The sequence below is a fragment of the Haliaeetus leucocephalus genome, unplaced genomic scaffold (assembly GCF_000737465.1).
Source record: "Haliaeetus leucocephalus isolate CR32 unplaced genomic scaffold, Haliaeetus_leucocephalus-4.0 Scaffold228, whole genome shotgun sequence".
NCBI classification, from domain to species: domain Eukaryota; kingdom Metazoa; phylum Chordata; class Aves; order Accipitriformes; family Accipitridae; genus Haliaeetus; species Haliaeetus leucocephalus.
Window position 1 is genome coordinate 20,737,866 of NW_010972664.1, and position 24,723 is coordinate 20,762,588.

Below are 24,723 nucleotides of genomic sequence, written 5' to 3' on the forward strand. Positions count from 1 at the left end.
CGCTCAGGCTTTCGCAAGCTGCTCTTTCAGATGCAGCCCCTGAAGCTGCTCTTGTTGTACGCTCACATACCCGTTCCAGTGGATGGGCTGAGGTAATCAGTGCAATGTATCTTTGCCGCATGCTAACGAACTCCCCTTGGCTAGTCTGTGAGGGGGCTGGAAGACAGCCTTTCTGGTTACCTAGGCTGACCCGTTGCAATAAGGCATCCTAGAATTGCGTAAAGTGAACCTGGGAAGACGCTTAGGCTCAGCAAGGGCTTAAGTCTTTCCTTTCTTGTGAAGAGTCCCCTGCCTCCCATAGGAAGCTCTTCTGGTGCCCTGGGACCTCTATCGTTTCTAAAACTCATGTTAGGCTTTTGCAGCTTGTTTCTTATTTCATTTTCTGTCTGTTGAATATGATGGGGGTAACAAGTGTCCCTATGATCTTTGCCTCCCTTGGCACTGTATACTGTGAAATGAGATGTTCACTGTGTTACTGAGGAAGAGAAGTGTGGTGCTGTCACAGTATCTGACCTCACCACAGTGACTGTGTTTTCCTGGTAAATCATATTACAGGATCTTTGGGACCGCATTTCAAGTGAGAGGATTGTGCTCTCCTCCTCCTCCTCTTCCTTCTCGCTATATATCACCACTAGTGTCTTGGGTTTTTGTCCTAGTTAATTATACGAGCTGCCACCTTCAGCTGTTGGAAGTGGAAGCAAGGGCAGCGTGGCTGTTGGGAAAGCATTCATTGAAATTTGAAGTTCTACCAATAAAAGTGACTGGGAAAAACATTCAGTCCATATGCTGGTACCCTAAAGACCAGTTAACTTCCTGAAGTATCAGGCTGGAAAGTTTCTCAGAAGGAGAATTGCAATGGGAGCATGCCTGTGGGTTTGCTGGGATTTTATAGTTGCTTGCTAAAACTTAGCACTCTGTACTTCTGTAGCAGCATCTTCTTAGTACTCGCCTGGGAATACTTTTATAGGGTTCTTCAGGGAGGTTTAAACAAGTAGCTTGTTTGGGTCGTATGACATAAAGGAGTGGATTTCTGCCCCCCCCCCAAGTTTGGTCATACCCTCCTGTAAAATCCTCTGTTTTAAAGCTCTCGTTTCCATACTCACAGCTTCTTTTCCAAATAAAAAGATTCGAACATAACAGCAACATTAGTAGTAGACTTGCAGGGGTCATTTTCTTTTTCATCCATACTGGAGGGTTTTGGCTAGGCTGCTGTTGAGGAAAACACACAAAAAAACCAACCTGAAAATGAATCCTGCTCTCCCTCTCTCAGAAAATCCGTAAGTTGAAATCCTTTCTGCATCAGCAGTGAACTACTGTATTGCTCAGCTGGTGTGTTGATTCTGTTTTTTTTGTCTTAGGAAACATGAGACTTGGCGTAGAATGCGTGTGTTGGAGAGCACAGTGTCTTGGACCATGCAGGGCAGAAAAGGGAAGATGTGCGGCTGGAAACCGGGCTGGTGCTCTCCTTAAACTTGGAACATTCATGTGACAGTTGTTCAGATGTCCAGTGTTGGGGATGGGTGGGGACACGCTTAAATTCATGTTCTTTTATTTTTTTTTTTTAAAAGGCTGGGAGGGGAGAGAACAGATGGGGACTGGTTGCTGCAAAACTGTGGGACAAACCCTGTATGTGTTTGGGCTCCATATAAATTGCACCATTAATGGATGGATGTTCACTCCATGGGGGCAGCAGCCATGCTGCCATCACAGTGACAACCTGTTACTGTGCTGAGGTTTCCTTCCCTTCCCCGATAAAGGCTTACCCTTGCAAATTCTCTTCCCTGCCTGACCAAATGCCAGAAGTCGGGTGTCTAAAACAAACTTGCTGCATCCCAGTCACCTGGTGCCTGTTCTGGGGAGGGCGAGGATTACGCTTGCCTGCCTTAGCCGAGTGGAGACTTCAGTTGTGGTTGTCTGACCAGAAAATGTGGTTTTCCTGTTCCTAGGGGCTGTGGTCTTGTTCTCTTGACTCTAGCAAACTGAAATGCTGTTGTAGTTACGACGATCAAAAGGCATTTTTCTGCTCTGCTTGTTTGGCCACAGCTGCTGAAGGAGTTCCTTGTCTTGGCATCTCTGCTGAGATCTGACTCCAGCTCTGTTTACTGGAGAGGACAAAACTGTAGCTAAGGCATTGGTGCTACTGCCGGCGCTGCAAGGCGCTTCTGCACAACCTCAGTCCTCTCGGGAGCCTTGCTCCAAGGTGATGCTTGGGAAGAACAGCGAGTACCAAATGCCCCGTGCTGTGCCAGATGCAGGAGACGGCCCCTGGGGTGGCACTGCAGCCCGGGGAGCATCTGTCTGGGCAGCCTGTGCTGGCCTCCCCCCTAGCTATGGAAGGCAGAGCAGGGTAGCAAGTCTATGTAGAGGATGGTAGCAATACCTTCTGTATTTCAGCAGGGATGTTGGTGCAGGAAGCATTTTAATTTCAATTGTCTATTTCCAGTTTTATTTCCAAGGCTGCGGTCCTGGTGATTTTGCTTTGGAAGAGCAGTCAAGTGTGGTGAAGGACCAGGAACTTAAGCCCCAGCTCTGTGCCTAGCAAAAGAGTATGTGAAGGAAAGGGATTTTCTGGGAGGGCCATGTGATTGTAGGGTGCTTCTGGGAAGGCGTAGAAGTTTTCTGAGCCTGTTCGGTGTGAGCTGACAGCACTGCTAGGGAGTAAGAAGTGCTGTGGATGAGCCTCTCGGCGTTCCAGGAGACCTCAGCATCTTTTGCAGTAGATAAGCTTGCTGCAGTTGTAGGCTGGAGACTGCTGGAAAGGCAAAGCCGGCTCTGTGTGGAAGGTTGCTTTGTGCAATCCTTGCTCAACTTCTCTCTGGGGTGCCAAAGCTTCCCAACTGGCTGTGGCATGTATTTTGTGTGCCCAGAGACCTTGGCTTGTTTTCATGCTGTGTCTGTTTTGGAGAACATAAAAAAAAAATGTTGTTTGGAGGAGAGGAGCCTGTGTTGGGAACCATTTGATTAAATAACCCCAAGCTTCCTTTGCCCTCAGCCCTCAATTAGCACAGCAGTGATCAGGCCTCTCTGACTATCCCTGTGGATTTTAAGTGTGTGGCTCACCTTAAACTCTGATGCTGCAGGATTTGCATCCATAGCAAGGTAAGGAAGTGGGTGCTCTGGCAGCAAACAGCTCAGCTCTTTCTGGATGCGTATTTATATCTGTATCTGTTCCAAAAGCATGAGGCACTCCTCTGCCTTCGATGATTAACAGCACCTAGCTGATGGTTGGTATAGTGCCATGACAGGCTACATTTCTAGCTTAGCAGGAAAGCACAAAACTGCTAAAACCATGTGAATGACAGCTGCTGCAGCCCGCTGGGTTTGACCATAGTGTGTCCAATGGCAACTTTGGGTGTAGAGGTGTAGCTTCAATCTTTTTTTTTTTTCTTCTCCTTATTTTCTTTTTCACTAACCCTTCCCCACTGCTTCAGAAGACTCGAAACGCTTTTTCTAGAAATGAGCATGGCCCAAAGCCAGTATTTTGATATTATAAACAGGCTTCTTTCCTTCAGTATAGCACTGGCTTGTTTTCTTGGAAATCCTCTAAAAAAGCCAATTTCAGTATTGGTGTAGCTGTGTCACAGAAGGAAAATACAAAGTCAAAATGGCCTCTGAGCTACAGAGTATGGCAAGATCTTAGATATCAAAATTCCGTGTAGCAGCAAGTATTCAGGCAAAACTGCTCCTGACTTACCTTTTGAGAGAAAAAAATTGGCGATAGTTGCTGCCTTTGTGTCACTTAGTCCCCTCCTCCACTTCCTTGGATGCCCTGTAAAAGTTAATTCATTACTGTTTGTAAAGGTCTCTGCATTTCTCTGCTGCCAAATGCCACTGAGGTACCCTGCGCTTCTGTTGGGTCTGGTTGTTTGCTTTCCTTCTTGGCAGCATGCTGTGACACAGCCTTCTTCAGGGCAGTAATAATAATTTTAAAAAAAAAGAAAAAGCAACCCTCCAACTACACAAAATGCAAAGCAACGAAATGTAGACCCTTACTGCTATTGCCTACAAGGAAAACTGGGTTTCCAGTAGGCCACTGGCCTGTGCAAGAGGCTTTTTCTCATGTCATAGGTTTTGAGTCTGAACTGTTGCATGAAAATGCTTTTCGTGTCCTGATATGCTTTTCTGTATTCTGGAAGTTCGTTACGATGCCTGAAATATATTGGGCTGCCCGATCCTCTTCGTAGGACGTGAGGAGGATGCTCACTCTGACCTTCTCCAAACAGGCAATTAAGCATTGAAACTTTCTGTTCGTTTTCTTCCTGCCCCTCCCCATTCTTCTAAAATCGTAAATGCAAGGAAAGCCTCAGTTAGCTGAAGTGTGGGGTGAATGAATGCAGTGACCGACATGGTACTGAACTCCTCCTGAGACACTGCTGCAAGGAAACAGCCTCCGAACGCGGGCTCTGGGAAGGCTGCCAGTTTCCATTCCCCTCGGAGCTGGCGTGTGGGTGGAGAGGAGGCTTGCTGCAGCCACTTCACCTTGCTCGTAAGGCAGCGGAGGGTCTGCCCTGCAGTGGAAAGTCCCAAAAAACCTGAATTTCTGTCGGGAGACAGACAGCAGGCTTCCTTAGCATTTTGCTTTGCTCCTACTCGCTCCTCAGGGCATCCTCTGGATGCTTATTTGCTTGAGGTTACCCTCCTCCTTGCATGTTGTGTTGCACAAGTGTGTTGGGTCCCTTTCTGCCATGTTTGGGACATCGGTGTCTTTTGGGGGGGGGAGTGGTGGTTCTTGTTGCTTTGCAGCTCCTGCGTGGGGCAGGGCTGTCCTGCACTTTGCAGGGTGAGGCTTCCCCTTGATGTGGGTGAAGAGGTTGAGCAACACGGCCCAGAAGGCTCTGATTCAGCAGCCTTCTCCTTGCTCTTGCTAATTATTGTGACCCTTCTAATTTTCTTGTCTGCAGCATCTTCTCTTTAATTTTTTTTTTCTTTAAAAGACAATTTGAAGAGTCTTCCTCTTCCTAACCTGCAACACTTAGGATGGACTACATGGGAGACAGAAATGGGCTGGTAGAAATTTAGGAAACTGATGTTTCTTACAATTCTCTCCCTAAAGAGCAGACCCTCTGTGATTGGGGTATCTCATATGTGGGACTGAGCCTGTACTAGATTTGCATCAGCAAAAAATAGCTGGGCTTTAATTTTCAGGGCAATAATGGTTGTTTATTGCAATATAAAAGCTTTATTGTGTTTGATTTTGGGTGCGTGTGCAAATGAATTGGTGGGGTAGGTTTAGTGAGGGGATGGAGGGGGTAGTGGGTGGGGAAAGCTGGCATCCTGATGATAACATTCTCTGTGGGGTCCAGGGAAAATGTGTATGTATTAAAACAATTCATTCTGTCCTGTGATGCACTATGTTTTGTTCTAATAGAACTAGTTGGTCAATGGGGCACCTCCCAAACATTTCCCACTGCTGGGATGGAAGTCCCAACGCTGTCTGAAATGAGTGCAGTGTATTAGCAGAGTATAACTCTGTTCATTTTTATCTTTTTGTTTTTAGTTGGTCCTAGTTTTCCAAACATTGCACTTTGAGATGAAACTCTATGGAGTTTTACCTTCCTGGGAAGCGGACGTGGAAAAACTCAGTCATGTTTGAATGCAGTCAGAAGGGGGAATATGTGCTGCTGCTGCATGACTTCTTTAATGAAATTTTGTTTTTAAGCTGCAGCAAATTCACAGTAGAAATCAGAAGTCTGGCAGGGAGAAATAAACCGGCTTTCACTTGTTCTGTGTCAGTGCCTACGTGTGTGTGGCAGTGGGTCAGTCTGTACTGCTTCATTAAAGGAAAATTATTTCCTTGATTAAACAGTGGCTTTTGATTACATATCGGTAGCTGAATGCTTAAATGGAGTTGCTTTTAACAAACCTGATATGAGGAAATATGAAGGACCAGCACCTGAAAGGTAAAGCTTCTTTAAGGTGCTCTAGCTGGATGCAAAAGACCCCGCCAAATGGTCCTAAAGGTGGAATTTGCTTCAAAAGCTAAATTGTTCATCTTAAAGGTATACAGCTAATGAAATATATGGCACTGTACCATAAATCTGACTGATGAAGGTACATGGTGAACAAGTCCGGGTTTGTTCATCTGTCTCAGAATCTCGTGAATGGGCTGGCATCTACGCTTAATTCACTGATCAGTGGGAGGGGGGCAGCTGGAGAATGAGGATGGCAGAGGGGGTGTGTGTGTTTAAATTACTGGGGTGTGATGCCGAAGTTTAATATAGCACAAGGCACAGGAAAATTTAAATTGCTCCTCCGGGAGTGCGCATTGAATCAGTGGTAGTGCTGAGAATTGAATTTAGGTCTTAATTTGTTGATGTCTTTTTTTCCCACGTACCATCCTTGTAATGTTTTCTTCCTGTGTTGTAACATGTGTGAGAATACTTGGTTGCTTTCCTTAGGAGAGGCTTTGTTGGTAAGTGTGAACTTTACAATTAACTGGCAACAAATGTGTTGGCAGTTCCCTTATAATTTTTGTGGGTTCAAAATGAAATTAAGTGTGGGTTCTTGGCAAACTCCAGCTGGCTGAATCGGTGATCTTGGTGATTTGCTGAGAATACTACTGCCAGCCGGACTCCACGCTGCGGCATGCAGCCAGAGCAACGTGGAGAGAGCTACGTCCTAGATCCCGCAAGTGTGTTGGCATTTTTAAACACCGTAGCTCTGGCTTGTTTTGAAATACTGTCCTATTTGTTGGTAGCAGTGCCTAAAGACATCTCTCTCTGTTGTCGAAATGATTGCAAAGGGAGATACCTCTGGGTTGAGCCTTTCCTGCTGCTGGCGCGTGTGCTGTTTTGCTCCCATGTGTCATCGTTTTAGGTAGAGGCATCCCTTCAAAGGGATGGAGGGAGTGTCACTGCTCCTTATTCTGTCCCTCGGCTGGGATTTAACAAGCAATACTGAGGTAATCCCTTCTCCGGCAGCCATACTCCTCAGGCAGCGATCTTATCTTGCTGTGAAAGCTTGAAGAGATTGGGCTCTTGTCAGTGTTTGGCTGGCGGAGATCTGAGGAGCTGTGAGGTGCGGCTGGAAATGACTCAAAGGGAAAAGCATCCATCCTGAGTTGGTCCCTCCATCTAGGCTGACCAGCTACAGCAAAACCAGCGTGGTGCTCTGATCCTCAGCCTGGGCAGGGTCTCCACAGCTCTCGTAGCGCCGAGGCGGGCTGAGCTCTTGTTCTGTGTTTTCCCATAGTGCAGGCAGCCTAGTGCTTCGGTTTATGTGCTGCCCTCGTTTAGGGATTTCCTGTCATTCTCCTGTTGAGGTGACGGCAGAGACGTTTATCTTGCGTCCCAAATGAAATTTCAGGTCCTAGAGAGAGTAATTAATATTCTGTGTATTGCACAATTCTGTGGGCGTGACAGCCCTGTTCCAAATAATGTGGCTATGTCTTCTTTTTTTTAATTATTTTAAGGAAACAAAAGAACTTGTTGCATTTTGGGGGGTTTTGTCTTGTTTTTTTTCTTTTTTCCCTAGCATCCAGCGAGCTGCACTGGTGGTTCTGGAAAATTACTACAAAGATTTCACAGTCTACAACCCAGCCTTGTTAACAGCCTCCAAATCCCGTGCAGCCAAGCACATGGCTGGCCTGAAAGTCTACAATGTTGATGGTAGGTGAGGTAAAACCTAGTCTCTGAGACTGGGTGGGATGGGGAAGGGCTGGGCTGGCTTTATGCTTTGTTATGCACACATTCTCACCTTTTTGCTTTGCCAAATCCTTGTCTCTTGCTGGAAATCTTCCTAACAGTGCTGAGTTTGCCGGTTCCAGATGACTTTACAGATGTGTTTAGCCCACAATAAGGCTTTTGTCTTTGCCAGGTGAAATGGCCAAGTTTTGGGTCAGGTTTAATTACGTGGCTTGACAAGCACTTTTCGGCACCACTGCTTGTTTTAGGCAGCCTCTGCTTTTTGTCACCCTTGGGTCATCTCCTTGGTTGTGATAGTACAATAAACACAATTTTTAACCTAAATGAGTTCCCCGGTCATTTATTGTGCTGCTTCTGCAGGCAGCCTTCAGGGAAGTGAAGGAGGTTGATATCAATGTGGGAAGAAGCAACTGTGTAAGCAGCAGTTGCCAGTGAAAGCAACGCTCGTCAGCCTGCAGCCTTAGCACTAAATTAGCTATGCCTGGCTTACGCGTGGCCATGCTCCCAAGTCATCATGATGCTAAGCAGTTCGTGGAAATTCAGAGACCCGTAACTATCCCCCTTAAGCTTTGCCATTCTACAGACCTGTTTCAAACTTTTGGGCTTTAAAGAGGCCTGTGGGAGGGTGGATGGGTGGATCCCTGTAGAAACTCAAAGCAGTGAAAACTGGACTTAATCATTTGACACTCTTAAACCCTGTCAGTGAAAGCTAGGCTTGATAAGCAGGGTGTGCCCAGCCATCACAGCCTTTCCAAAAGTGCACATTCCTTTGATGGAAGAGCTGAAGTTGGGTAGGGAAGCTTTTATGGTGAAGGATGGCTGAAGTGTGGTAAGGCACATCGTGCCTGTGAATGCATTAGTATTGAAAGGCTTTGAGAGCTGGAAGGGAGAAGGGACCGAAGGGACTTAGCTGGGCAAGGTGGCTCTGCATGCAGGGTGTGGAGACTGAAATATGAAGAATATCTGTCACATGGAAAAACATGAGACATGATTGTTTTGCTTTCAACAAAGTTTCAGTGCCTTATGGGTGTGGGTTTTTATTTTATTTTTTTCAATTTTTCATGACTTCAGAAGTTTCAAAGACCTTATTCTAAATGCTGATGCAGCACTCCTGAGTCTGTAGAATTAATTGGAGGTTTAGATCCTTACAGTGGGATGTCCCCATCCTGAAAGAGGAAGGGGAAAGGGGGAGGCAGGGGGGAGGGAGAGGGGCAGGCTTGCCCATCGTGTGTCCCCTGCTGTCTGGAGTGAAGAAGCACTGAGGTGGGAGAGAATGAGTTGAGTTAGAGAGGGGAAGCAAACAGATTTGCTCTGCACTTTTCTAGAGGTGAAATCTTTCATTCCAGCTGCTCAGTGAGGCCTGCTGTGTGGAAAGTGAGGGCTTCCCAATCCTACAGGTGTCCGCACACCATTCAAACCCACCCACCTGCCAGGCTGGCTGCAGGACATGCCATTCTCGTTGCTACCTGGCTTGTCTTCTCCTGCGTTGCAGCATCTCTTCAGGAGGTGGCAGGGTCTCTGTTCCCGCAGCACCTGCTGGGATGTTGGAACTCCCAAGCTTGGAGGAGAAACTGCTGGTCTGGTAGCGTTAGTAGCGTAGGAGGTGCTAGCTCACAAAACTTTGTTGGAAGAAAAGGAACCAGAAGCAAGCTCCAGATGTGGCTGGCAGGCCTTTCCAAGTGTCAAGCTCATGAGCCTGCTGGGAGCTGAAAACTTGTGCCTTCCTTTCTGGGGCAGTACTGGTTGCCTGGGCTGTTCCTTGTGCAATGCCGCTGCCTTTGCGGACATGGAAATCTCACGCTTAGAGGCATGTCCTTAAGAAGATTCCCGTCCATTTTATAAAGCAGAGTGTAGTTCTGGCTGCAGCTTATCTTGGCACCCTGACAGTCTCTTACACCCTCCATGTGAAAAGACAGTAATGCTATTAAGGCAGCCTAATTTGTTGGCAGCTTTTGTATTTGATACCGGAGTATCCAGGAAGGAAAAACATCTTGCTGTAATCTCTCTTTTATACAGAGTGGGGAGGCTCACCTTCAGAACCAGGATTTTCATCACCAGGCATAGTCAATGAGGCGAATTACAGTTCTAACCCAAATTTGGGAGATGGTGTCTCCCTCAAGCCACATCCTCCATTTTGAACGCTTGTCCTTCCCACTGCTGCACTTCAGGCTTCTGCTTGGTACCTGGTTTGTGCTTTTTAGGAAAAAATTATAGAAGTTGCCCTTGCATGAGAACAATGTTAAGCATGTCTGTGCAGTTGATTGGCCTTAACCACTGCCAGTTGAGAGTGTGCATTTTCAGAGCAGTTAGTCAGAAAAGCAGCTCTTGGTGGTTTGGAGGCAGTCCTAGACTTCTCTTATTTCCCTCTGGGTAGACCCACCTCTATCTTCTATCTAGGTAGAAGGGTTGGTAGACTCCTCTGGGGCAACATTTTTTCCTCCCTCTGCCCAAACAGCCAGAGCTGTGAGCTTCATCGGGGAGCTGCAGAACCTACTACTGTATTTTAAGGTCACTAGTTAAGGTCTTGTAGTAGACAGCTCTGTCACTTGACCGTGCGTTACAGAGCAGATTGCAACTTCCCTGTTCCTGTAGCTGTGTAGGATCTGTTAAAAGCAACAGAAACTGTAATGGCAGGTGCTGCTCAGAGTGCCATAAGAAGCTGCTACACATAAAAACCCCAGCCTACCCTATTTGCAGGACTGCTGCTTGGACAGCATCCACCCTTGTGGAAAACTCTATGCTTTGTCTAAAGGTGACCCTGCTGCCTCTGCATCCTGTTTTTCCTCCCCGTGTGTAACTGTCTGGAGTCTGGCTTTTGTTCATTCATCTCCATGTCTCATGATGTTCTTGTGTTTGTCTTTCTCCTCTTTCCAACTCCTCACTTCTTGCGCTCTCACACTGTCTTGTTGCTGAAATGCGGTGTGTTCCAGCTGCCCTTGCCTTCAAACTGAAAACATATATAATGGGTGGTAAGTTGCATCCTTGGCATGTGCACCTCACCTCTGCCTTTGTGTATGTTGCGTGAGATCCTTCATCCCAACTAACTTCCCTCGTCTGTGTGCCAAAGCCCCCTCTCAGCCCGTTACGCCTAGCAGGGTTTCTACCAGAGCTCCTGAGGACTGGGGAAGGGTTTATAGGTTTGGCTGGGAAGGCTGGAGCCACAGAGCACTTGTGACAGATGCTGTGGGGTGCTGGTCTGTCCCAGCCCCAGTCCTGTGGCAGTAACGCTGCCTTTCTTGGCTCCTTGTTGCTCGTCCTCGCCTCCTGAAGGCCCAGGGAACAACGCGTCGGGGCAGTCTCGTGCCATGATTGCAGCTGCAGCCCGTCGCAGGGACTCCAGTCACAACGAGCTCTACTACGAAGAGGCTGACCACGAGCGTCGAGTGAAAAAACGCCGTGCAAGGTAAAGCTGTCCCTTCCCGGGTGCCGTGCCGCTCCTCGGTCGCGTGGGGCTTGCCAAGCCTGGCGAGAGGGGGGACCCGTGATTAAGGGCTGGGGCTTGGTTGTAAATCTGTCACATCAAAGCAGCATATGAAACCCAGATGTATAAGGGATGGTGACAGCTTGCAACTGGAATTATCTGAAGAACATGCGTAAAGCAGAGCTCATGTATATTATGCAGATAAGCTAATGCAATGTCATGGATTAAGGAACAGTCCAGTGCTTGACAAATCTGTAGTTACTTGCTGTAGGAAATCCTGTTATTTTCCCCCATGCTCAGGCTTTCGTCTTAGCTCAAGTAATCCAGGGACAGGATCAACGGAGCACTTGGTGTTGCCTGTTCATGGGCAAGAATATTTGTGTTTGCAGACTACTGAAAGGGGCAGTCTGACTGCCCTTTTCAGTGAGTTGGGGAACAAAGACGTGAGCGGAAGCGGTTACGTTTTATTTTGCAACATAGGTATGTTTTCTGCCAGTCACACTTAGGCTGCAGAGTTGATGCTTTGCTGAGGTGACCCGAGATAGTGTCTCTATTTGCTCTGGAGCCTAATTACAGTTTGTAGTTAACACACCTAACAGTTTGAGGCAAGTTGCTTGCGGACAGGCACCCCTGAACTGAGCTGTGTTTAGAAGGACTGTGCCGTAACTGGAAGGAGCTGGCTTGTTTTGTGTTTTCTTTTGGCAGTTTATATTTCATTGGGAAAGTGCTGGCACGGTGTCCCCCACCTAGCCTGCTTCAGTCTGACCTGTGCTCTATAGCCACTGTCTTTTGGGCTCTCTTCAAGCCTTGGAGCAACTGGAGCTTAAGCTTTTCTTTCCGTGCAGTGTAGCATCCTAACTCAGGCACATCTCCCTTGCTTGCTGAGTTTCGTTAGAACAGCTGCTTAGTCAGAGGTAAACAATCAGTCACTAGAAGATCAGGCCAGATGTTTCAAAGGAGGAAGGTTAGAGCTGCAACAAAAAGACACGAGGAGATTAGAAACTGATTTCTACCCCCCCACCTCCCCCAAGTCAAATTAAACAAAATGGGCAGGGGTCAGGGCTTCTCATGCTGTTCCTTATATATAGTCTGAATGTGGTACGCTATACCTCTGCCTCTCGTGAGGCAGCTTCCCCTGGCTTTAAGATGCTTTGGATATTGAGGGCAGCGTGGACAGTAGTTGGCGACTTGAGTGGAAATCTAGTGTGAAACAAGTCCTGTCTGGAGGGGCAAAAGAGTTTTGTTGGGTGACTCTTTCATTATCGTTGCTTTTTCCTCACTAACTGCAGCATGGCTCCTCACATGTTACTTAGTACTGGGTTAACTTGCAAGTGCCATGTGGCATCTGTTTGCCTTTTTATGGTGTGGTCTTGGTGTTTACTCACCTGTGCCAACACAGGAATGCTTTGCAGAGGATGTCTCTAGCTGCAGCGAAGACGGGAGTCCTGTCACTGTTCAGCGGAGGGGTGCAGAGCAATCATTCGGCAGCACAAGTTCTGTACCTGGTTGGTGTAAATCGGAGCAGACTGCAGCTTGAGAGCACAGATAGTCTTGGAACAGTCTGTGTCCTGGGTCATGCTCTTTTATAGCCAGCCTCTTCCTGACTGCTTGCCCGTCCTTATGCTTCACACTGCAGTACTGTATGCTGGAACCGTTGTTTTAAAAGACATGCATTGAACGCAAGGGCAGCTGTGTCTTGTTTGAATCATGTAGCTGATGTTTATGCTGTGTTGGCAGAACTAAGTACGACACTCAGGCTTTTAAAGTCTTAATCCTGGTTTATGATCCTCAGTTGCTGGATGGCTCGGGCAAGGAAAGAAAAGCTGCTATCTACCCCTCAGACTGTCAGTAGAGAAGATTTTATGTAGATTGCCTGATGGCAGGCAGTGACTCAGTGGCAGAGATGGGAATAGGAGCTTGTAAATCCTGACTCCCAGGCTCTGCCTTAACCACAGACCCATCCTACTTCTCTTGTTATGACTCTTGTTGTCCTGATTTTCCTTCTGCAGGCTCGTGGTTGCAGTAGAGGAGGCTTTCACTCACATCAAACGCCTCCAGGCAGAGGAACAGCAGAAAGCTCCAGGAGAGATGATGGACCCCCGAGAAGCAGCCCAGGCAATCTTCCCGTCCATGGCAAGAGCTCTGCAGAAGTACCTTCGCACTACCCGCCAGCAACAGTACCACAGCATGGAGAGCATCTTGCAACACTTGTCCTTCTGCATCACCAATAACATGACACCAAAGGTAACGCTTTCTCTAATGTTGTTGCAAGAAGGAGGGAGAAGGGGATGGCACATCTGCGTGTGCACGCAGAACACAAAATTGTCAAGGGAGGTGAGTGGTGGTTTTCATAGTTGCTGCCTGTGATATCAGTGCATTGTAGGTTGCCTCGGGTCTTAAAAGGAAGTAACGTTTCCTCTACAGCATCTTTTGTCTCTGTTGTCTCTCAAGTGCCTATGAGATAATTGTTCTCATATCCAGTTCAGCAAAAGGAGTACCAAAGAAGTGTTTGAGATGGTGGCCTTGAGTCATAGGGAATTCTCCCAGGTGGCTCATGGTATAGCAGCATGATGCAGGTGGCAACCTGCAAAGGACCGTTTTTGGTTTGGTTTGGTTTGGGTTTTTTGTCCCTTCTGCAGTGCTGCATTTTGGACTGCTTCTAATTACTTCCTAAATCCCTGTCTGTCTGAATGTTTCTAATTTGTGGACCGCTTGGTCAAATGTCAGTTTGCTGCTTCACGCCCTGACTGTGCCTGTTGACTTGCAGACACAGAGAGGGACTGAATGATGAGGGAAATGGGTCACACAATCCCTCTCCGACTCTCCACCTTCCCCTCTAAGAATACCCCACAATCCTAGAGAAGGGTTAGAAATGCGAGAATTTACTCCTGGGCGTTTACCGCAGACTTACTACACTAGGAGCAGAAATGCTGTCAAGAGATGGGGCTTAGCATCCCCTCGCTGGGATCCACCTGGGACCTCACCCAGGTATGCAAGGGGGAGTTCTGCTGCCATTAAGACCGTAAAGGAGACTTTAAAACACAAGCACTGTCAAACGGCGTTCCCTGTTCTGCTTTCAGTTTTGCAGCCTTAGTCAGGCTGCAAACATGGAAACCTCTGCTTTCCACCGTAGCTTGGCCTGGAGAAGGGAGGGCCAGCTAGTCCATGTTCCTGTCTGGGACTGCGGTTTTGGGATGTGTTATGGGGCTGGTAGGGGAGAAATGACCTGTACTGAACTGCTGCCGGATGGCAGTGCTGATAGCAGAAGTCAGGGCTATAGCTTTGCAAGCTTGCTGGGATGGACTGAAAGAGGATCTCCTGGTGGTTGTGCTCCTGGGGTCTGAAAAACTGGGAGGGACTGGGGAGACGATGTCTCCTGAGGTACGGAAGCTGAAACAATTTGCAGCATGGCAAGCCCATGCTCGCAGAGCTGTATCTGGGGATGGGAAGAGAGCATCAACGCAGAGCGAGCTGTGGGGCCGGTGCTAACGCGTGTCCCTCTCTCGGCAGGCATTCCTGGAGCGTTACCTCAACCCAGGCCCAACCCTCCAGTACGACAGGGATCGCTGGTTCTCCAAGCAGTGGACTCTTGTCAGTGAGGAATCGGTCACAAGTGGGTTACAAGACGGCATTGTGTTTGTCCTCAAGTGCTTGGACTTCAGCCTTGTTGTTAATGTGAAGAAAATCCCCTTCATCAAACTCTCAGAAGAGTTTATAGACCCTAAATCGCATAAATTTGTCCTCCGCTTACAGTCTGAGACTTCAGTCTAAGGGATTTTGAGGGTGGGTTGTTTGGGGATTTTTTTTTTTTTTTCAATATTTTGCTTTTGGGTTTAATTTCCCCAATGCTGACTGAAACTGGCAGATGATGGACCAGTAATATTTGACCATCTGCACTTTATTTGGAAAGGGGAGGGGGGAGTTGAGATATCTTATCTGGAAAGAAATATCTTAAGAGGCGACAGGGTGACTTGGCTCGGTTAGCTCAGCCTTGGAGACAGAACAGACTTTTTTTTTTTTTTCCTTTCCCCCTCCCCAGCATACTGTAAATCTCACACTCGCTCTTTCTCTGCACTATTGCAACGTTGGTATTTTTGTTGGAGCGCTGCCTTATGCTGTGTGCGCGCCTGCGCTTTTGCATCTCTGCTTTCACTACCTGTAGCTGTTTCTGAGAGTGCGTTGCTCACCTCTCCGCTATAGAAATCTGCTTCCGTGGGGGTGTGGCAGTCCCTGTTCGCTTGGAGAGGAAAGGGTATCAAAGGGTGGGTGTGAGAGGGCTGCTTCTATGAGCCACCTAATCTGGAGACTGAAGACTTTTATTCTTTTCCTCCTCTCCATATGCCCTCTTCTGTTGGTGCTGGACCTGTATGAGCATAGTGGGATGGTTTTGCTCTCTGTGTCTCTGTGAAGTTGCTTGTCTTGAAATAGATCAGCCCATCTTGCAGCTGTTAAAATTTAATTTTTTTTTTTTTTTAAACCAGTGCTAGTTAGTGAAACTGTTCTGTGTGACACAGATCCCGTTTATCTCTCACCTGCTTCCCTCTGTCCTGCTTGCCTGCATCTTGGTCAGGCACTCCCACGGCTCCCCATTTCTGTCCTCTTCTGTCTGGCTTTCCGAATGGGTTTCTCCAGCCACGGTCCCCTCAGGGTCTGCCTTACCATCGCTTCCTTTTGCACCTGCAAGGGCTGTGTATTTGCACTGGGACAGGGTAGGTAAGTAGCTGGCCCCTCAGATAAATCACAGACCCTCCCTACGTCTGACAGCATCTTTGAGGGGAAGGGGGGTGCAGGCAGGAATGTGCCTCTCCCTCTCTAGCCGGCTTCAAGTGTGTCTGGAGGAAAGATGGGCAAAAGCACTTCCCTCCTTGAGAGGAGCCGGGGAAGGGCCGACCTCTGCCATGTGCACTTGCTTTGGAGAGCTGCTGTGCTCTGGAAACACTGCAGTGTGTCCTTCCCCACCATATGCCTTCAGCTATAGTGAATAAATACCAAACTATGTCCGAATGTTGAAAACCTGCCTGCCTTTCTTGGCCTTTCTCTACTGCAGGAGCTTCTGCTTGGTGCTGGGATCTGCTCCTGAGAGATGCAGTTTTGTTTATAAGGCTGCCTTTGCCCATCAGTGCAGCTTTCACATGCAACTTTAGTGTCACCTGAGTTTTATGGGGTTTTGGCAGGTTTGCTTTTAACGATGAGCCTAAAGCGATGTCTGAAGTCTGATTGCTGGCACAGGGCATCGCATGACTCCGGAGCCAGCTCCAAGGCTGGCAGTGACCTGCCTTCTGTCAGGTCCCTCTGAGACGCCCCCAGCTCTGTGGCAGTGGATTTGCATGTGTGAATGCAAATGCTCGATTCATTCTGCCCGGTCTTTTGCCATGCAAATAGCTCTATCAGGCGGGATCTGACCTGCTCTCCATACCGATGTCTTAACACAGAGGGCCCCAATTCAGCGAGGTACGTAAGCCAGTGCCTTTCATTACCAGGGTGCGTTGTCTTCCGAGGGGGGCTGTGACAGCCCCTCCTGACCCCTTGGCCTTCCCTGGGCTCCTCCAGCACCTTGTGAGGTTGCCTCCACGCTCCCACCAGCACAAGGTGGGCCGGCTAAGATTGGGGCTCTTGTTAGTCCTGCGTGGCATGGCTGGTGTGGGCTGGCCGGTGCCCACCAGAAGCTGGTGGGAGGGAGCAGCCACCTTAAGCAGGTGTGCTGGAGACAGGGGTCCAGCTTCTTCCAGCTTCAGCAGCACTGGAGCTGCATGTCCAACAGCACCTGCGGATAGTCCTCTTGGGGTCAAGGGAGCACCTCAGTGAGCGAGGGTCTAAAGTGGTGATTCCCCATCCAAGTGACACTTGCCGTGTCCCGCACCTTTCTTACAAGTGCACGGTAGTCACCTGGATCCTGCCTTCTCCATGTAATGTGCCAGATGTGGTTGTGAAGAAACTAGATGGTGTGGTACATGATGGTATCAGGCCCACGTCCCTTAAAGGATAGGAAGCAGGTAGAGCTCTCCCTTCTCTAAACTTAGTGTTTGGGTTTCTTTCTAGGTCAGGCTTTCTGGTAGTCTGTATGGGGACTCTGTTATTGACTGTGGCCTTTGCAGTGTTTTATTTTGAAAAAAAAAATAGATTGGTTTATTCCTTTTTTTTTAATTTAAAAAAAAGGAGGGGGAGCATATAATATCTCACACTTGGCTCTCCTAAAGGTGTGTGTATCTGGCTTTTATGATGCGCATAACCAGCAAGGTGGGAGAGACTGGGAGTAGCTTGGGAGACTATGGAGCACTTATGCCTGTGTGGAGGCTACTGCCTACGGCTAAATTGGCTCATTTCTGTGAAGCCGGAACAAGAACCACCTTGCTGGGGGCTTGGGTGTGCTGTATGCGTGAGAGTACCTTGTCACAGGCACCTCTGTAAAACTTTCTTACTTTCCCAGGATTTCCTTTCCCTTTCCTTTTCCCTCCCCCATGAAGGGGTTGTCTGACAGTATCTGCTCAGGAGACTCATGTCTTAATTGCGTTAAATCCTTGAACACATGGAGAACCAGACGGAAGCGCCGTGTGCTCACTCTGGGTCTGCTTCCTCATCTGTGTGCTGTGGTTCAGCGCTGCCTTTTCTCCCTGCCGCCGAAAAGGACACTGTCAACGGGGGCCAACTCCTGCATTAAACGCTCTTCCCTGTGTCAGCAGCCTGACTGCTTTGCCTGATGAAATCTGAAGGAGAGGACTTGGCCTCCCAGTCTCTTTAGAGGTGCAACCTGCTTAAGGGTGAGGACAGACTAAAAGGGGAATCGGGACTCCTGAGTATTCCCTGTGTTTGGTTTTTTATGACATTTTATTTTTCAGGGTCTCTCTTGCTTCCCCTCTCTGTGCAAAATCAGGGGACCACTGTCATACCTACCTCACTGGGGTGTTGTGAGGCTAAACTCAACTTGTCGTCAAGTGCTTTGAGATCCACGGATAGATCTGTGGCATCTGTAGGAATTCAGACTCTTTATAAAAATACTGAGTGGGGAGAGCAGACTGGTTTGTTTAACTCTGTTTATAGCCAGCTAATGAGTAAGAATCGAGTCACAGGGAACGAAGCTCTGATCCAAATCCTGCAGTCCTTAGTTCTGCAGAGCTTGCCAAGAGTTGAGCGTAAATAAGGCTTGTAGGGTTTGCCAGCCAAGTGCAGGCTGTTTTCCTCTGAATCCCTCTCCTATCCTGCACTGTCTCCTTGCACATATTCTCCTTCCTTTCTCCCAGCCTGGATCCTTGTACCTGGCTGGGAATTGGTTGTTTTTTTAGAATTCAGGTGGTTTATAAGACAACTCTGTTGGTGGTGAAGTGGACAATGCCCCCCTCAGAGGAGATCCTTGCACTGGACATCCTTCACTAAAGGCTGAACCATTCGATAGGGTGCCGTGTTGCCTAGCCAGGAGTGGTGTTGCCCCACTCCTCTCTTCCATGTTGGCTTTTTTCCTGTGACTCTCAAGTATGCTGCTTGGATACTTTAAAGGCTTTGGTTTTTTGTTCTCAGATTTGTTACAGCCTAAATCCAAAGCCATGCTGAGATCTTCCAAAACCAGATGCAGCTAAGACTTTCAGCTGTTCCGGAGCAGATGAAAATGGCTGTGGGTTTCCACGAAGGCTGGCTTTCTCTTTTATGGCTAAAGAGTGAAAGGTTTGCATTTCTTGCAGCTTCTAGGAGCGTAGGGGCCAATATTAGACCCTTAATATCTTGCCAGTCCTGTCACTAGGCCTAGGCAAAGGTTGCTAGCCTATCTGTTAGCCTCTCATTGCTGCTTGGCTGCACCCATCCGTGTGTAGGTCCTGTGGGGCTGCCCCAGGTCTCAGACTCCTTTCCTACTCGCAGGAGCAGAGCTGGCAGCGCTCTCAGAAGTGTAAGCATTTTAGCACTCTCCTCCATAGCGTGCAACTACCAGTTTGCACCCTGTGGAGGGGAGATGTTGCCACCCACACCCCCCGTAGGCAGCAGGGTGGCTGGGGAGGGATGCACCGTGCATGAGAAGGTGGTGTGATGCGGCTTGCTCGCAGAGCGAGGCCAGCTCCTGCTTCTGGGGTTGTCTTGGGTGCCTTCAAGAGCAATTCCCCCTGAAGGGGGATATTGGAGAGAAAGGCAGATCTGATTTCAGCCTCTGTCAGCTATTCCTCTGACTTCTGCCTCTAAAAGTTTCCCTGCCAGCAACTTCAGTCACTCCAGCTCCATCCCCTCCTCCCTGTGTTTTTTTCCCTGAAGTTCCCTAGTGAGGCAGAACAAGTATCTGCTGGGATGGGAGGTGCTGGGGCTGGAGTTTGGAGCTCGGGGGCAGCTCACGATAAGGCGCAAGTTTGGGGGAGATCTGAACAAATCCCAACCCTCACGGAGCCTCTTAACCTTTTCCTTTGGGATGGGGATCTCCATGCAAAGCCTGGGGAATCTGCTGTTGCCAAGCATGCCAAAAGCTGCAGGGAAGCAGTTTCTGAAGCTGGCCCTGCATAAGTAGCTTTTAAAAGTCTTGTTTGAGATGTGCTCATTTCCAGCACTTGCTGCTGAAGAAACTGAAAAGATCCATACTGTGCTAAATGTGGAAACCTATTCAAGCCAGTTTCATCTTGCTTACCAAAACTTGTAAATCTGCCCTTTTCAAAGGTAAGACAAAAGTCTTGCAGTCTTTTGCAAAAATGCTGTAGTCTGGTCCCAGACTGCGCTGTTCAGTTGCGCTCGGTTCTGCCCTGCTGTATGAGCGCTGTTCAGGAGATGTCAGTTTTCTCATTCAGCTTGTGCGTGTCTATGTGCTTTTTCCCCGTATAGGTGTGTGCATTATACATGTCTAAAGCCTCAAGCCAGGCTTGGTGGTTCAGTGTTTAAACTGTGTTAAGAAGGAAGTGCTCTTGGGATTGAGCTGTTTGGGTGTTTTGTTTTTTTGTTTTTTTGTTTTTTTTTTAAAAGTAACCCCACTCCCCTCCAAACCCCAAATTTCTGTTCACCTAAGAGATGGCTTTGGGCCATGAAGTCTCCTAGAGGAATACAGATCTTCCTGCATTCAGGCTGCTGCCTCTGATAGACGATGACCAAAAGTTGCCGTTTCCGACAGCCACTCCGTGACCGGTGCGGATTGCTTTGGAATACTCCTGAGCTGGGTCCCCGCCACACCAGTGGTACAGCTGGTGTTATCTGCCCCTCTGCATCCCTCCAAGAGACTGCATTATTTTTTTTTTTTTTAATCCCCATAACATACCGAAGCCGTGCGGGCAGCAGGCAGCCAGCCCTGCCCTATGTGTGCTCTGCCCAGAGAGGGAATCCTTCCCTCCGGCTGCTTCCCGGGCACCTCTCACCAGCGCTAACGATGCTTGGGAGTATCTCCTGCGTGCACAGGGGGATGCTGTGGCTCGCTACCTGCACAGACGTAACTGTGAAGGAATCTTACACTCTTCTGTGCCTGTTTCTTTGATTCAGCGTTATTGTGTCTTGGGGAAGGGGGTGGGAGCAAATGCCCTTCCCTCGCCCTCTTTTGATCACTGTGTAATACTCTTTTTCTACACAAACTGTGTATAGTAAGATGGGTTTTGCCAAGGTTTTCTAATTAATAGACACTAACCAGCATTTCTCTCTCCTTTTTTTTTTTTTTTTTTTTGTTGTTTGTTTTCTCTTTGCACATGTGACTTTAGCTGCAATGGTACATGGTCTTTCTGTTCTTTTTCTAATCGTGAACTTAAGTAAGCAAATTCCTGGTGTCTGTGACATTAATGCACTGTGGGTCTAGCCTAGTAAATTGTTCTGTTCCAAGCTGGGTTCTCTTAAGTTATAGCTGGATGGGGTTTTGTTGTTTTTAAACTGAAACATAAAACCGTTTTACACTTTGCATATTTTGTACAGTAAAATTCTGGAAATAAACTGAAACCAGATTTGATTGTCCCACTCCTTCCTCTTATCCTTTCAGACAAAAAAAAAAAAAAAAGCTTTTCTGGCCTTCAAGCATTCCTTAGCTGTGGCTGGGAGGGGCCCTGCAAACATGTGGTTTAACCTTTTTGAGGCTGTCTTTTTGTCGTTCTAGACCTTTCTGATCTGCCCTGCCACAATGAAATGCAAACTCATTTATCACTCCTGAAGAAAGACTGGTAGGTGACTGCTTTGAACACCTGAAATCTCAAATGATGGGGGAGCAAATGCAGCTGGGGGGGTGGCACAACTGGAGCGGGAACAGGTTTTTCTGCCTCCTGTCTTCTCATAGTTTGCACACAAATTATGAAGCGCAGGGTTCATTGCCGAATTCCTTATTTGGACCTGGTGGGGAGGAGGAGTGGCGAGAGGCAGAAAAGCCAGTGCTCCTTGTTTGTGTGGATGTGAGCTTGTGCTCCGCTCAAACAATGCGCAGGGATCTCGCCTCAACAGCACCCCTGGGTGCGGCTTTCCCCACCTCCAGTTTCCATCACCGGCATACCGAGAGCTCGGAAAGACCGAGGAAACGTGGGAGCAGCCTTCTTCCCTAGACAGTCTTTAGTACCTGCTTTTCAGGAAAGCCCCCTTTAATGGGGAGTACCTGGCCTGGCAGTTTTGCCCTGCCCAGCGGATCTCCTCGGTGGCTTCGGCTGCTGGAAAAATCCACAGGATGCTGCTGTGCAGTGAAAAACAGAGTGCAGCAGTTGTGGAGATAAGCAGCAGCACGCGCATAAACGCTGGTGGAGAGAAACAGCCAAACGGCTAATTCTCTGCTTGGGAGGAGATGGATTTATTTAGGCTGGAGAGAACTGAACGGAGGCCCAGGAGGAAGCAGGAAGGGTGGGATGGCGGTGTGCTCGGTCCTGCCTCCTGCCCTCCCTTGATCTCTCGGCTTTTGATCTGTCCCCCTCATCCTGCCGGTGCTTCGGCGGTGCCCAGCTCTGGGCTGTTCGTAGCGCGGCTCCTGGAGATGGGCAGGGAAAGGAAACAACGCTGCTACTGCCCTGCAGAGCCCGTGATGGGTGCGCAGCCGTTGCTGGTCCCATCCTGCCCCTCAGAGGAAGACCTGACTTTGCCGGACCGGAGCTGTGTAGGGAAAGGCTCTGTGGGAGCCGGCTGCAGGTGTGTCGCGGGAAGGTGGAAGAAGCAGGAATTTGGCACAAACGAGATAATGGGCTTGTCAGCCTCATCCTGGGCTCTTAGCCTTGAGAGTTGTGTCTTTACATACAAGTTCAGCACGCTCTGTTTTCATTTGTGGCTTAGTGCTGATACCGAATCAACACCCAATTGCTGCCATTCGTGGCACTTTCTCTCCTGCCGTGGGTTGTGGAGGCTGATGGAAGGAACAGGCTTTGCTAGAGGGACTAGTTCCCTTGGCCTTCGCCCAGAGCTCAGCAATCTGAATCATAAGGGGCTGTGGTGCGTAGCTCAGCAGAAATTAGAGCTGAGGGTGCTGTTCTGGTTTGGTCACGTCCTTCACTGGAGTTGCGAGGGTCTTTGAGGTGTGGTGAAGCCTCAGGTGCAACGGTGGGTTAAGTATTACCGACCCAAACCTCTGACAAAAGGGGGATGGAGGCTTTCACTGGCAAACAATGCTTGGAGGGAGCCGCTGTGCTGAACTAGAGGTAAGCACCTTCTGCCTGAAGGACACACCAGACGAGGGTCACTTGAGAAGGAGATGCCCCTCTTGCAGTGTCCTTCTTGACCGTAAGGCTGTGGTTACCCTGAGACAGCACAGCAGTGACCGCAGGGGTAGAGTATTTGGTGGCTGAAGTGTGGCTTAATAACCGAGAAGATCGATGGAGCCCAGTAGGTGATGGGACCAGGCCACACAGTTACGGACGGTCAGGGAACACCAGCTTTGGGGAATTCAGTGGGGGAGGTATGGGGTAAAGGGGCTGCATGCAGTCAGGGTATAACAAATGGGTTAGGAAAGGGGTTTGTCACCTTAGGCAACTGGGTCCAGAGCCTTGTGTGAAGCAGTAGGAACGCTCCACTGTACAATATTGTTAGCCAAATTAATAGTTCAGTGGAACATCTGGCTGTGGAGTTGGGCAGGGCTTCAAACCCCAAAACAGCTTCTGCCGGGGCTATGTACTGGTTCTGCTGTCTCAGCCCCAGAGCTGAACTCCTGGGAGGTACAGGGAGGGATTGAACTTGAGGGTTTCAGGGGACCCTGGGGCTCGGGGCCGGTGGGGTGGGCGAGAGGGGAAGGGCATCTCTCAGCAGGACACGGTGTCTCCTCACAGCGTGCGGGAAGGGAAGGTGTGTTGGGAGTTGGCCAAGCAGAGGGCTTTGATTTGTCTTTCAACACCGCTCCCGAGTTTATGTTGGACTGGGAAGGTGGTGGGTTTAGGTTACAGACCTTTCCGGCACTGACAGATAATCCGCTGGGGCAGGGGTGTCCGTTCCCTTTTCATGTGCGCATCCATGCGCTGCTGGGTCGGGAGGTGCTGAGAGAAGAGAGAGCGCCGAGCGTAACAGGTCTGCAGATGGAGGTGGGGACGGTGTAGCGGGGTGGTTGCATATGCATACATCACTATCTGTGAACCAGGTTACCTGAGTTGCTTTGAAATGCTGTAACAAGTTTTATAGCCCTGCTGTGAGCATGTGTGCTGGTTTATGCTGACGTGTTGCTAGAAAAATGGAGAGTACCTCAAGCGGGAAGAAAGCTGTTTTCCTCTTTCTCCCCATCTCCCTGTCCCTCTCCGTAATGAACTTGGAAAAGGTTGTGCGTTGTGTTTTGTTTTTCTTTTTTTTCCCTGGCCACCGCTTATATAGTGGTCTGTGATCAGGTTGAGGCCCGCTGCAAGACTGCCAGCCTGCTCCAAAACCCTGAGCCGATCTTCCCTTCCTCCAAAATCCGGGGAGCTGAATGGAGTGAAGATGGGCACTTCTGTACATGACCCAAGGCTTGCTCTGGTTCCAGCTCAGCTAATGCAAAGAACCTGAGGACACCAAGTGCCCTCACACAGCAGTACTGCTGCTTGCCAGCCTCCCAAAATCCGTGGGTCCTGCCCACGGTTGTTTGCTGGTGGGGCCACGGCCAAGACAAACGGAACAATCAGGTTTTGGGCTCTGCGTGGGCAGCACTAAATACAATTTAGAAGAGGCAGAAGGGAGATATCTTTTACCTTGTGGATGTGCACTTGGGATAGCTCACTGCAGCCACCTTGCTTATGTATCAAAATATGGAGGAAGCAGCAAAACCTCGAGAGAGACAGTAAGACAAGGAGGAGGCAACGTGAAGTCAGTGGAAGAGACCTTGGAGAATAGGGTGTGGTTTTTCCCTCCAGCATCCTTAGAAACATGAAGGTACAAAGATTTTAAAAACAGACACCACAAATTGCTCTAGGCAGGAAGCTGCTCTGTAAACTGAAACATTTTAAGTCTCTTCCAAAGGCAAAAATCAGGCTTCCAAATGCTTAGACATCTATAGTCTTGGATGTCTTTTTTTTTCTTTTTTTTTTTTTTTTTTTCCTTCCTTACTACTTGAAAAGGTAGCATGAATGAAAAGTGGATGCATGGAGAGAAGGGAGTCCTTAATAAAACACATTTGATTCAGCCTCTCTGAAAGTTTTAAGAGACACTCAGAACTTTTTAGCTTTTTGGACCTCTCTTCAGCACGAGTCAGATGCTGTGGGCATGCTTTAAAAGAGGGAATGAGAAGGAGCTGATTATATCTGGGCCACAGATGTGAAACAGATCTGCAAACCTTTTAGCTTCTATTTTGTAAAAGCTCAT

General features: G+C 48.5%; 1 protein-coding gene across 1 annotated transcript in view; it reads left to right on the forward strand.

The window, feature by feature from the left end:
* Nucleotides 1-14,835, forward strand: part of VANGL1 (VANGL planar cell polarity protein 1) — a 31,344-nt gene extending 16,509 nt beyond the window's left edge. Inside the window, exons 4-7 of the mRNA XM_010567446.1 lie at nucleotides 7,474-7,607; nucleotides 10,914-11,046; nucleotides 13,074-13,308; nucleotides 14,575-14,835. Of these exons, the coding sequence (XP_010565748.1) occupies nucleotides 7,474-7,607; nucleotides 10,914-11,046; nucleotides 13,074-13,308; nucleotides 14,575-14,835 (763 nt within the window). The remainder of the gene's footprint in view (nucleotides 1-7,473; nucleotides 7,608-10,913; nucleotides 11,047-13,073; nucleotides 13,309-14,574) is intronic.
* Nucleotides 14,836-24,723: the final 9,888 nt, after the last annotated feature.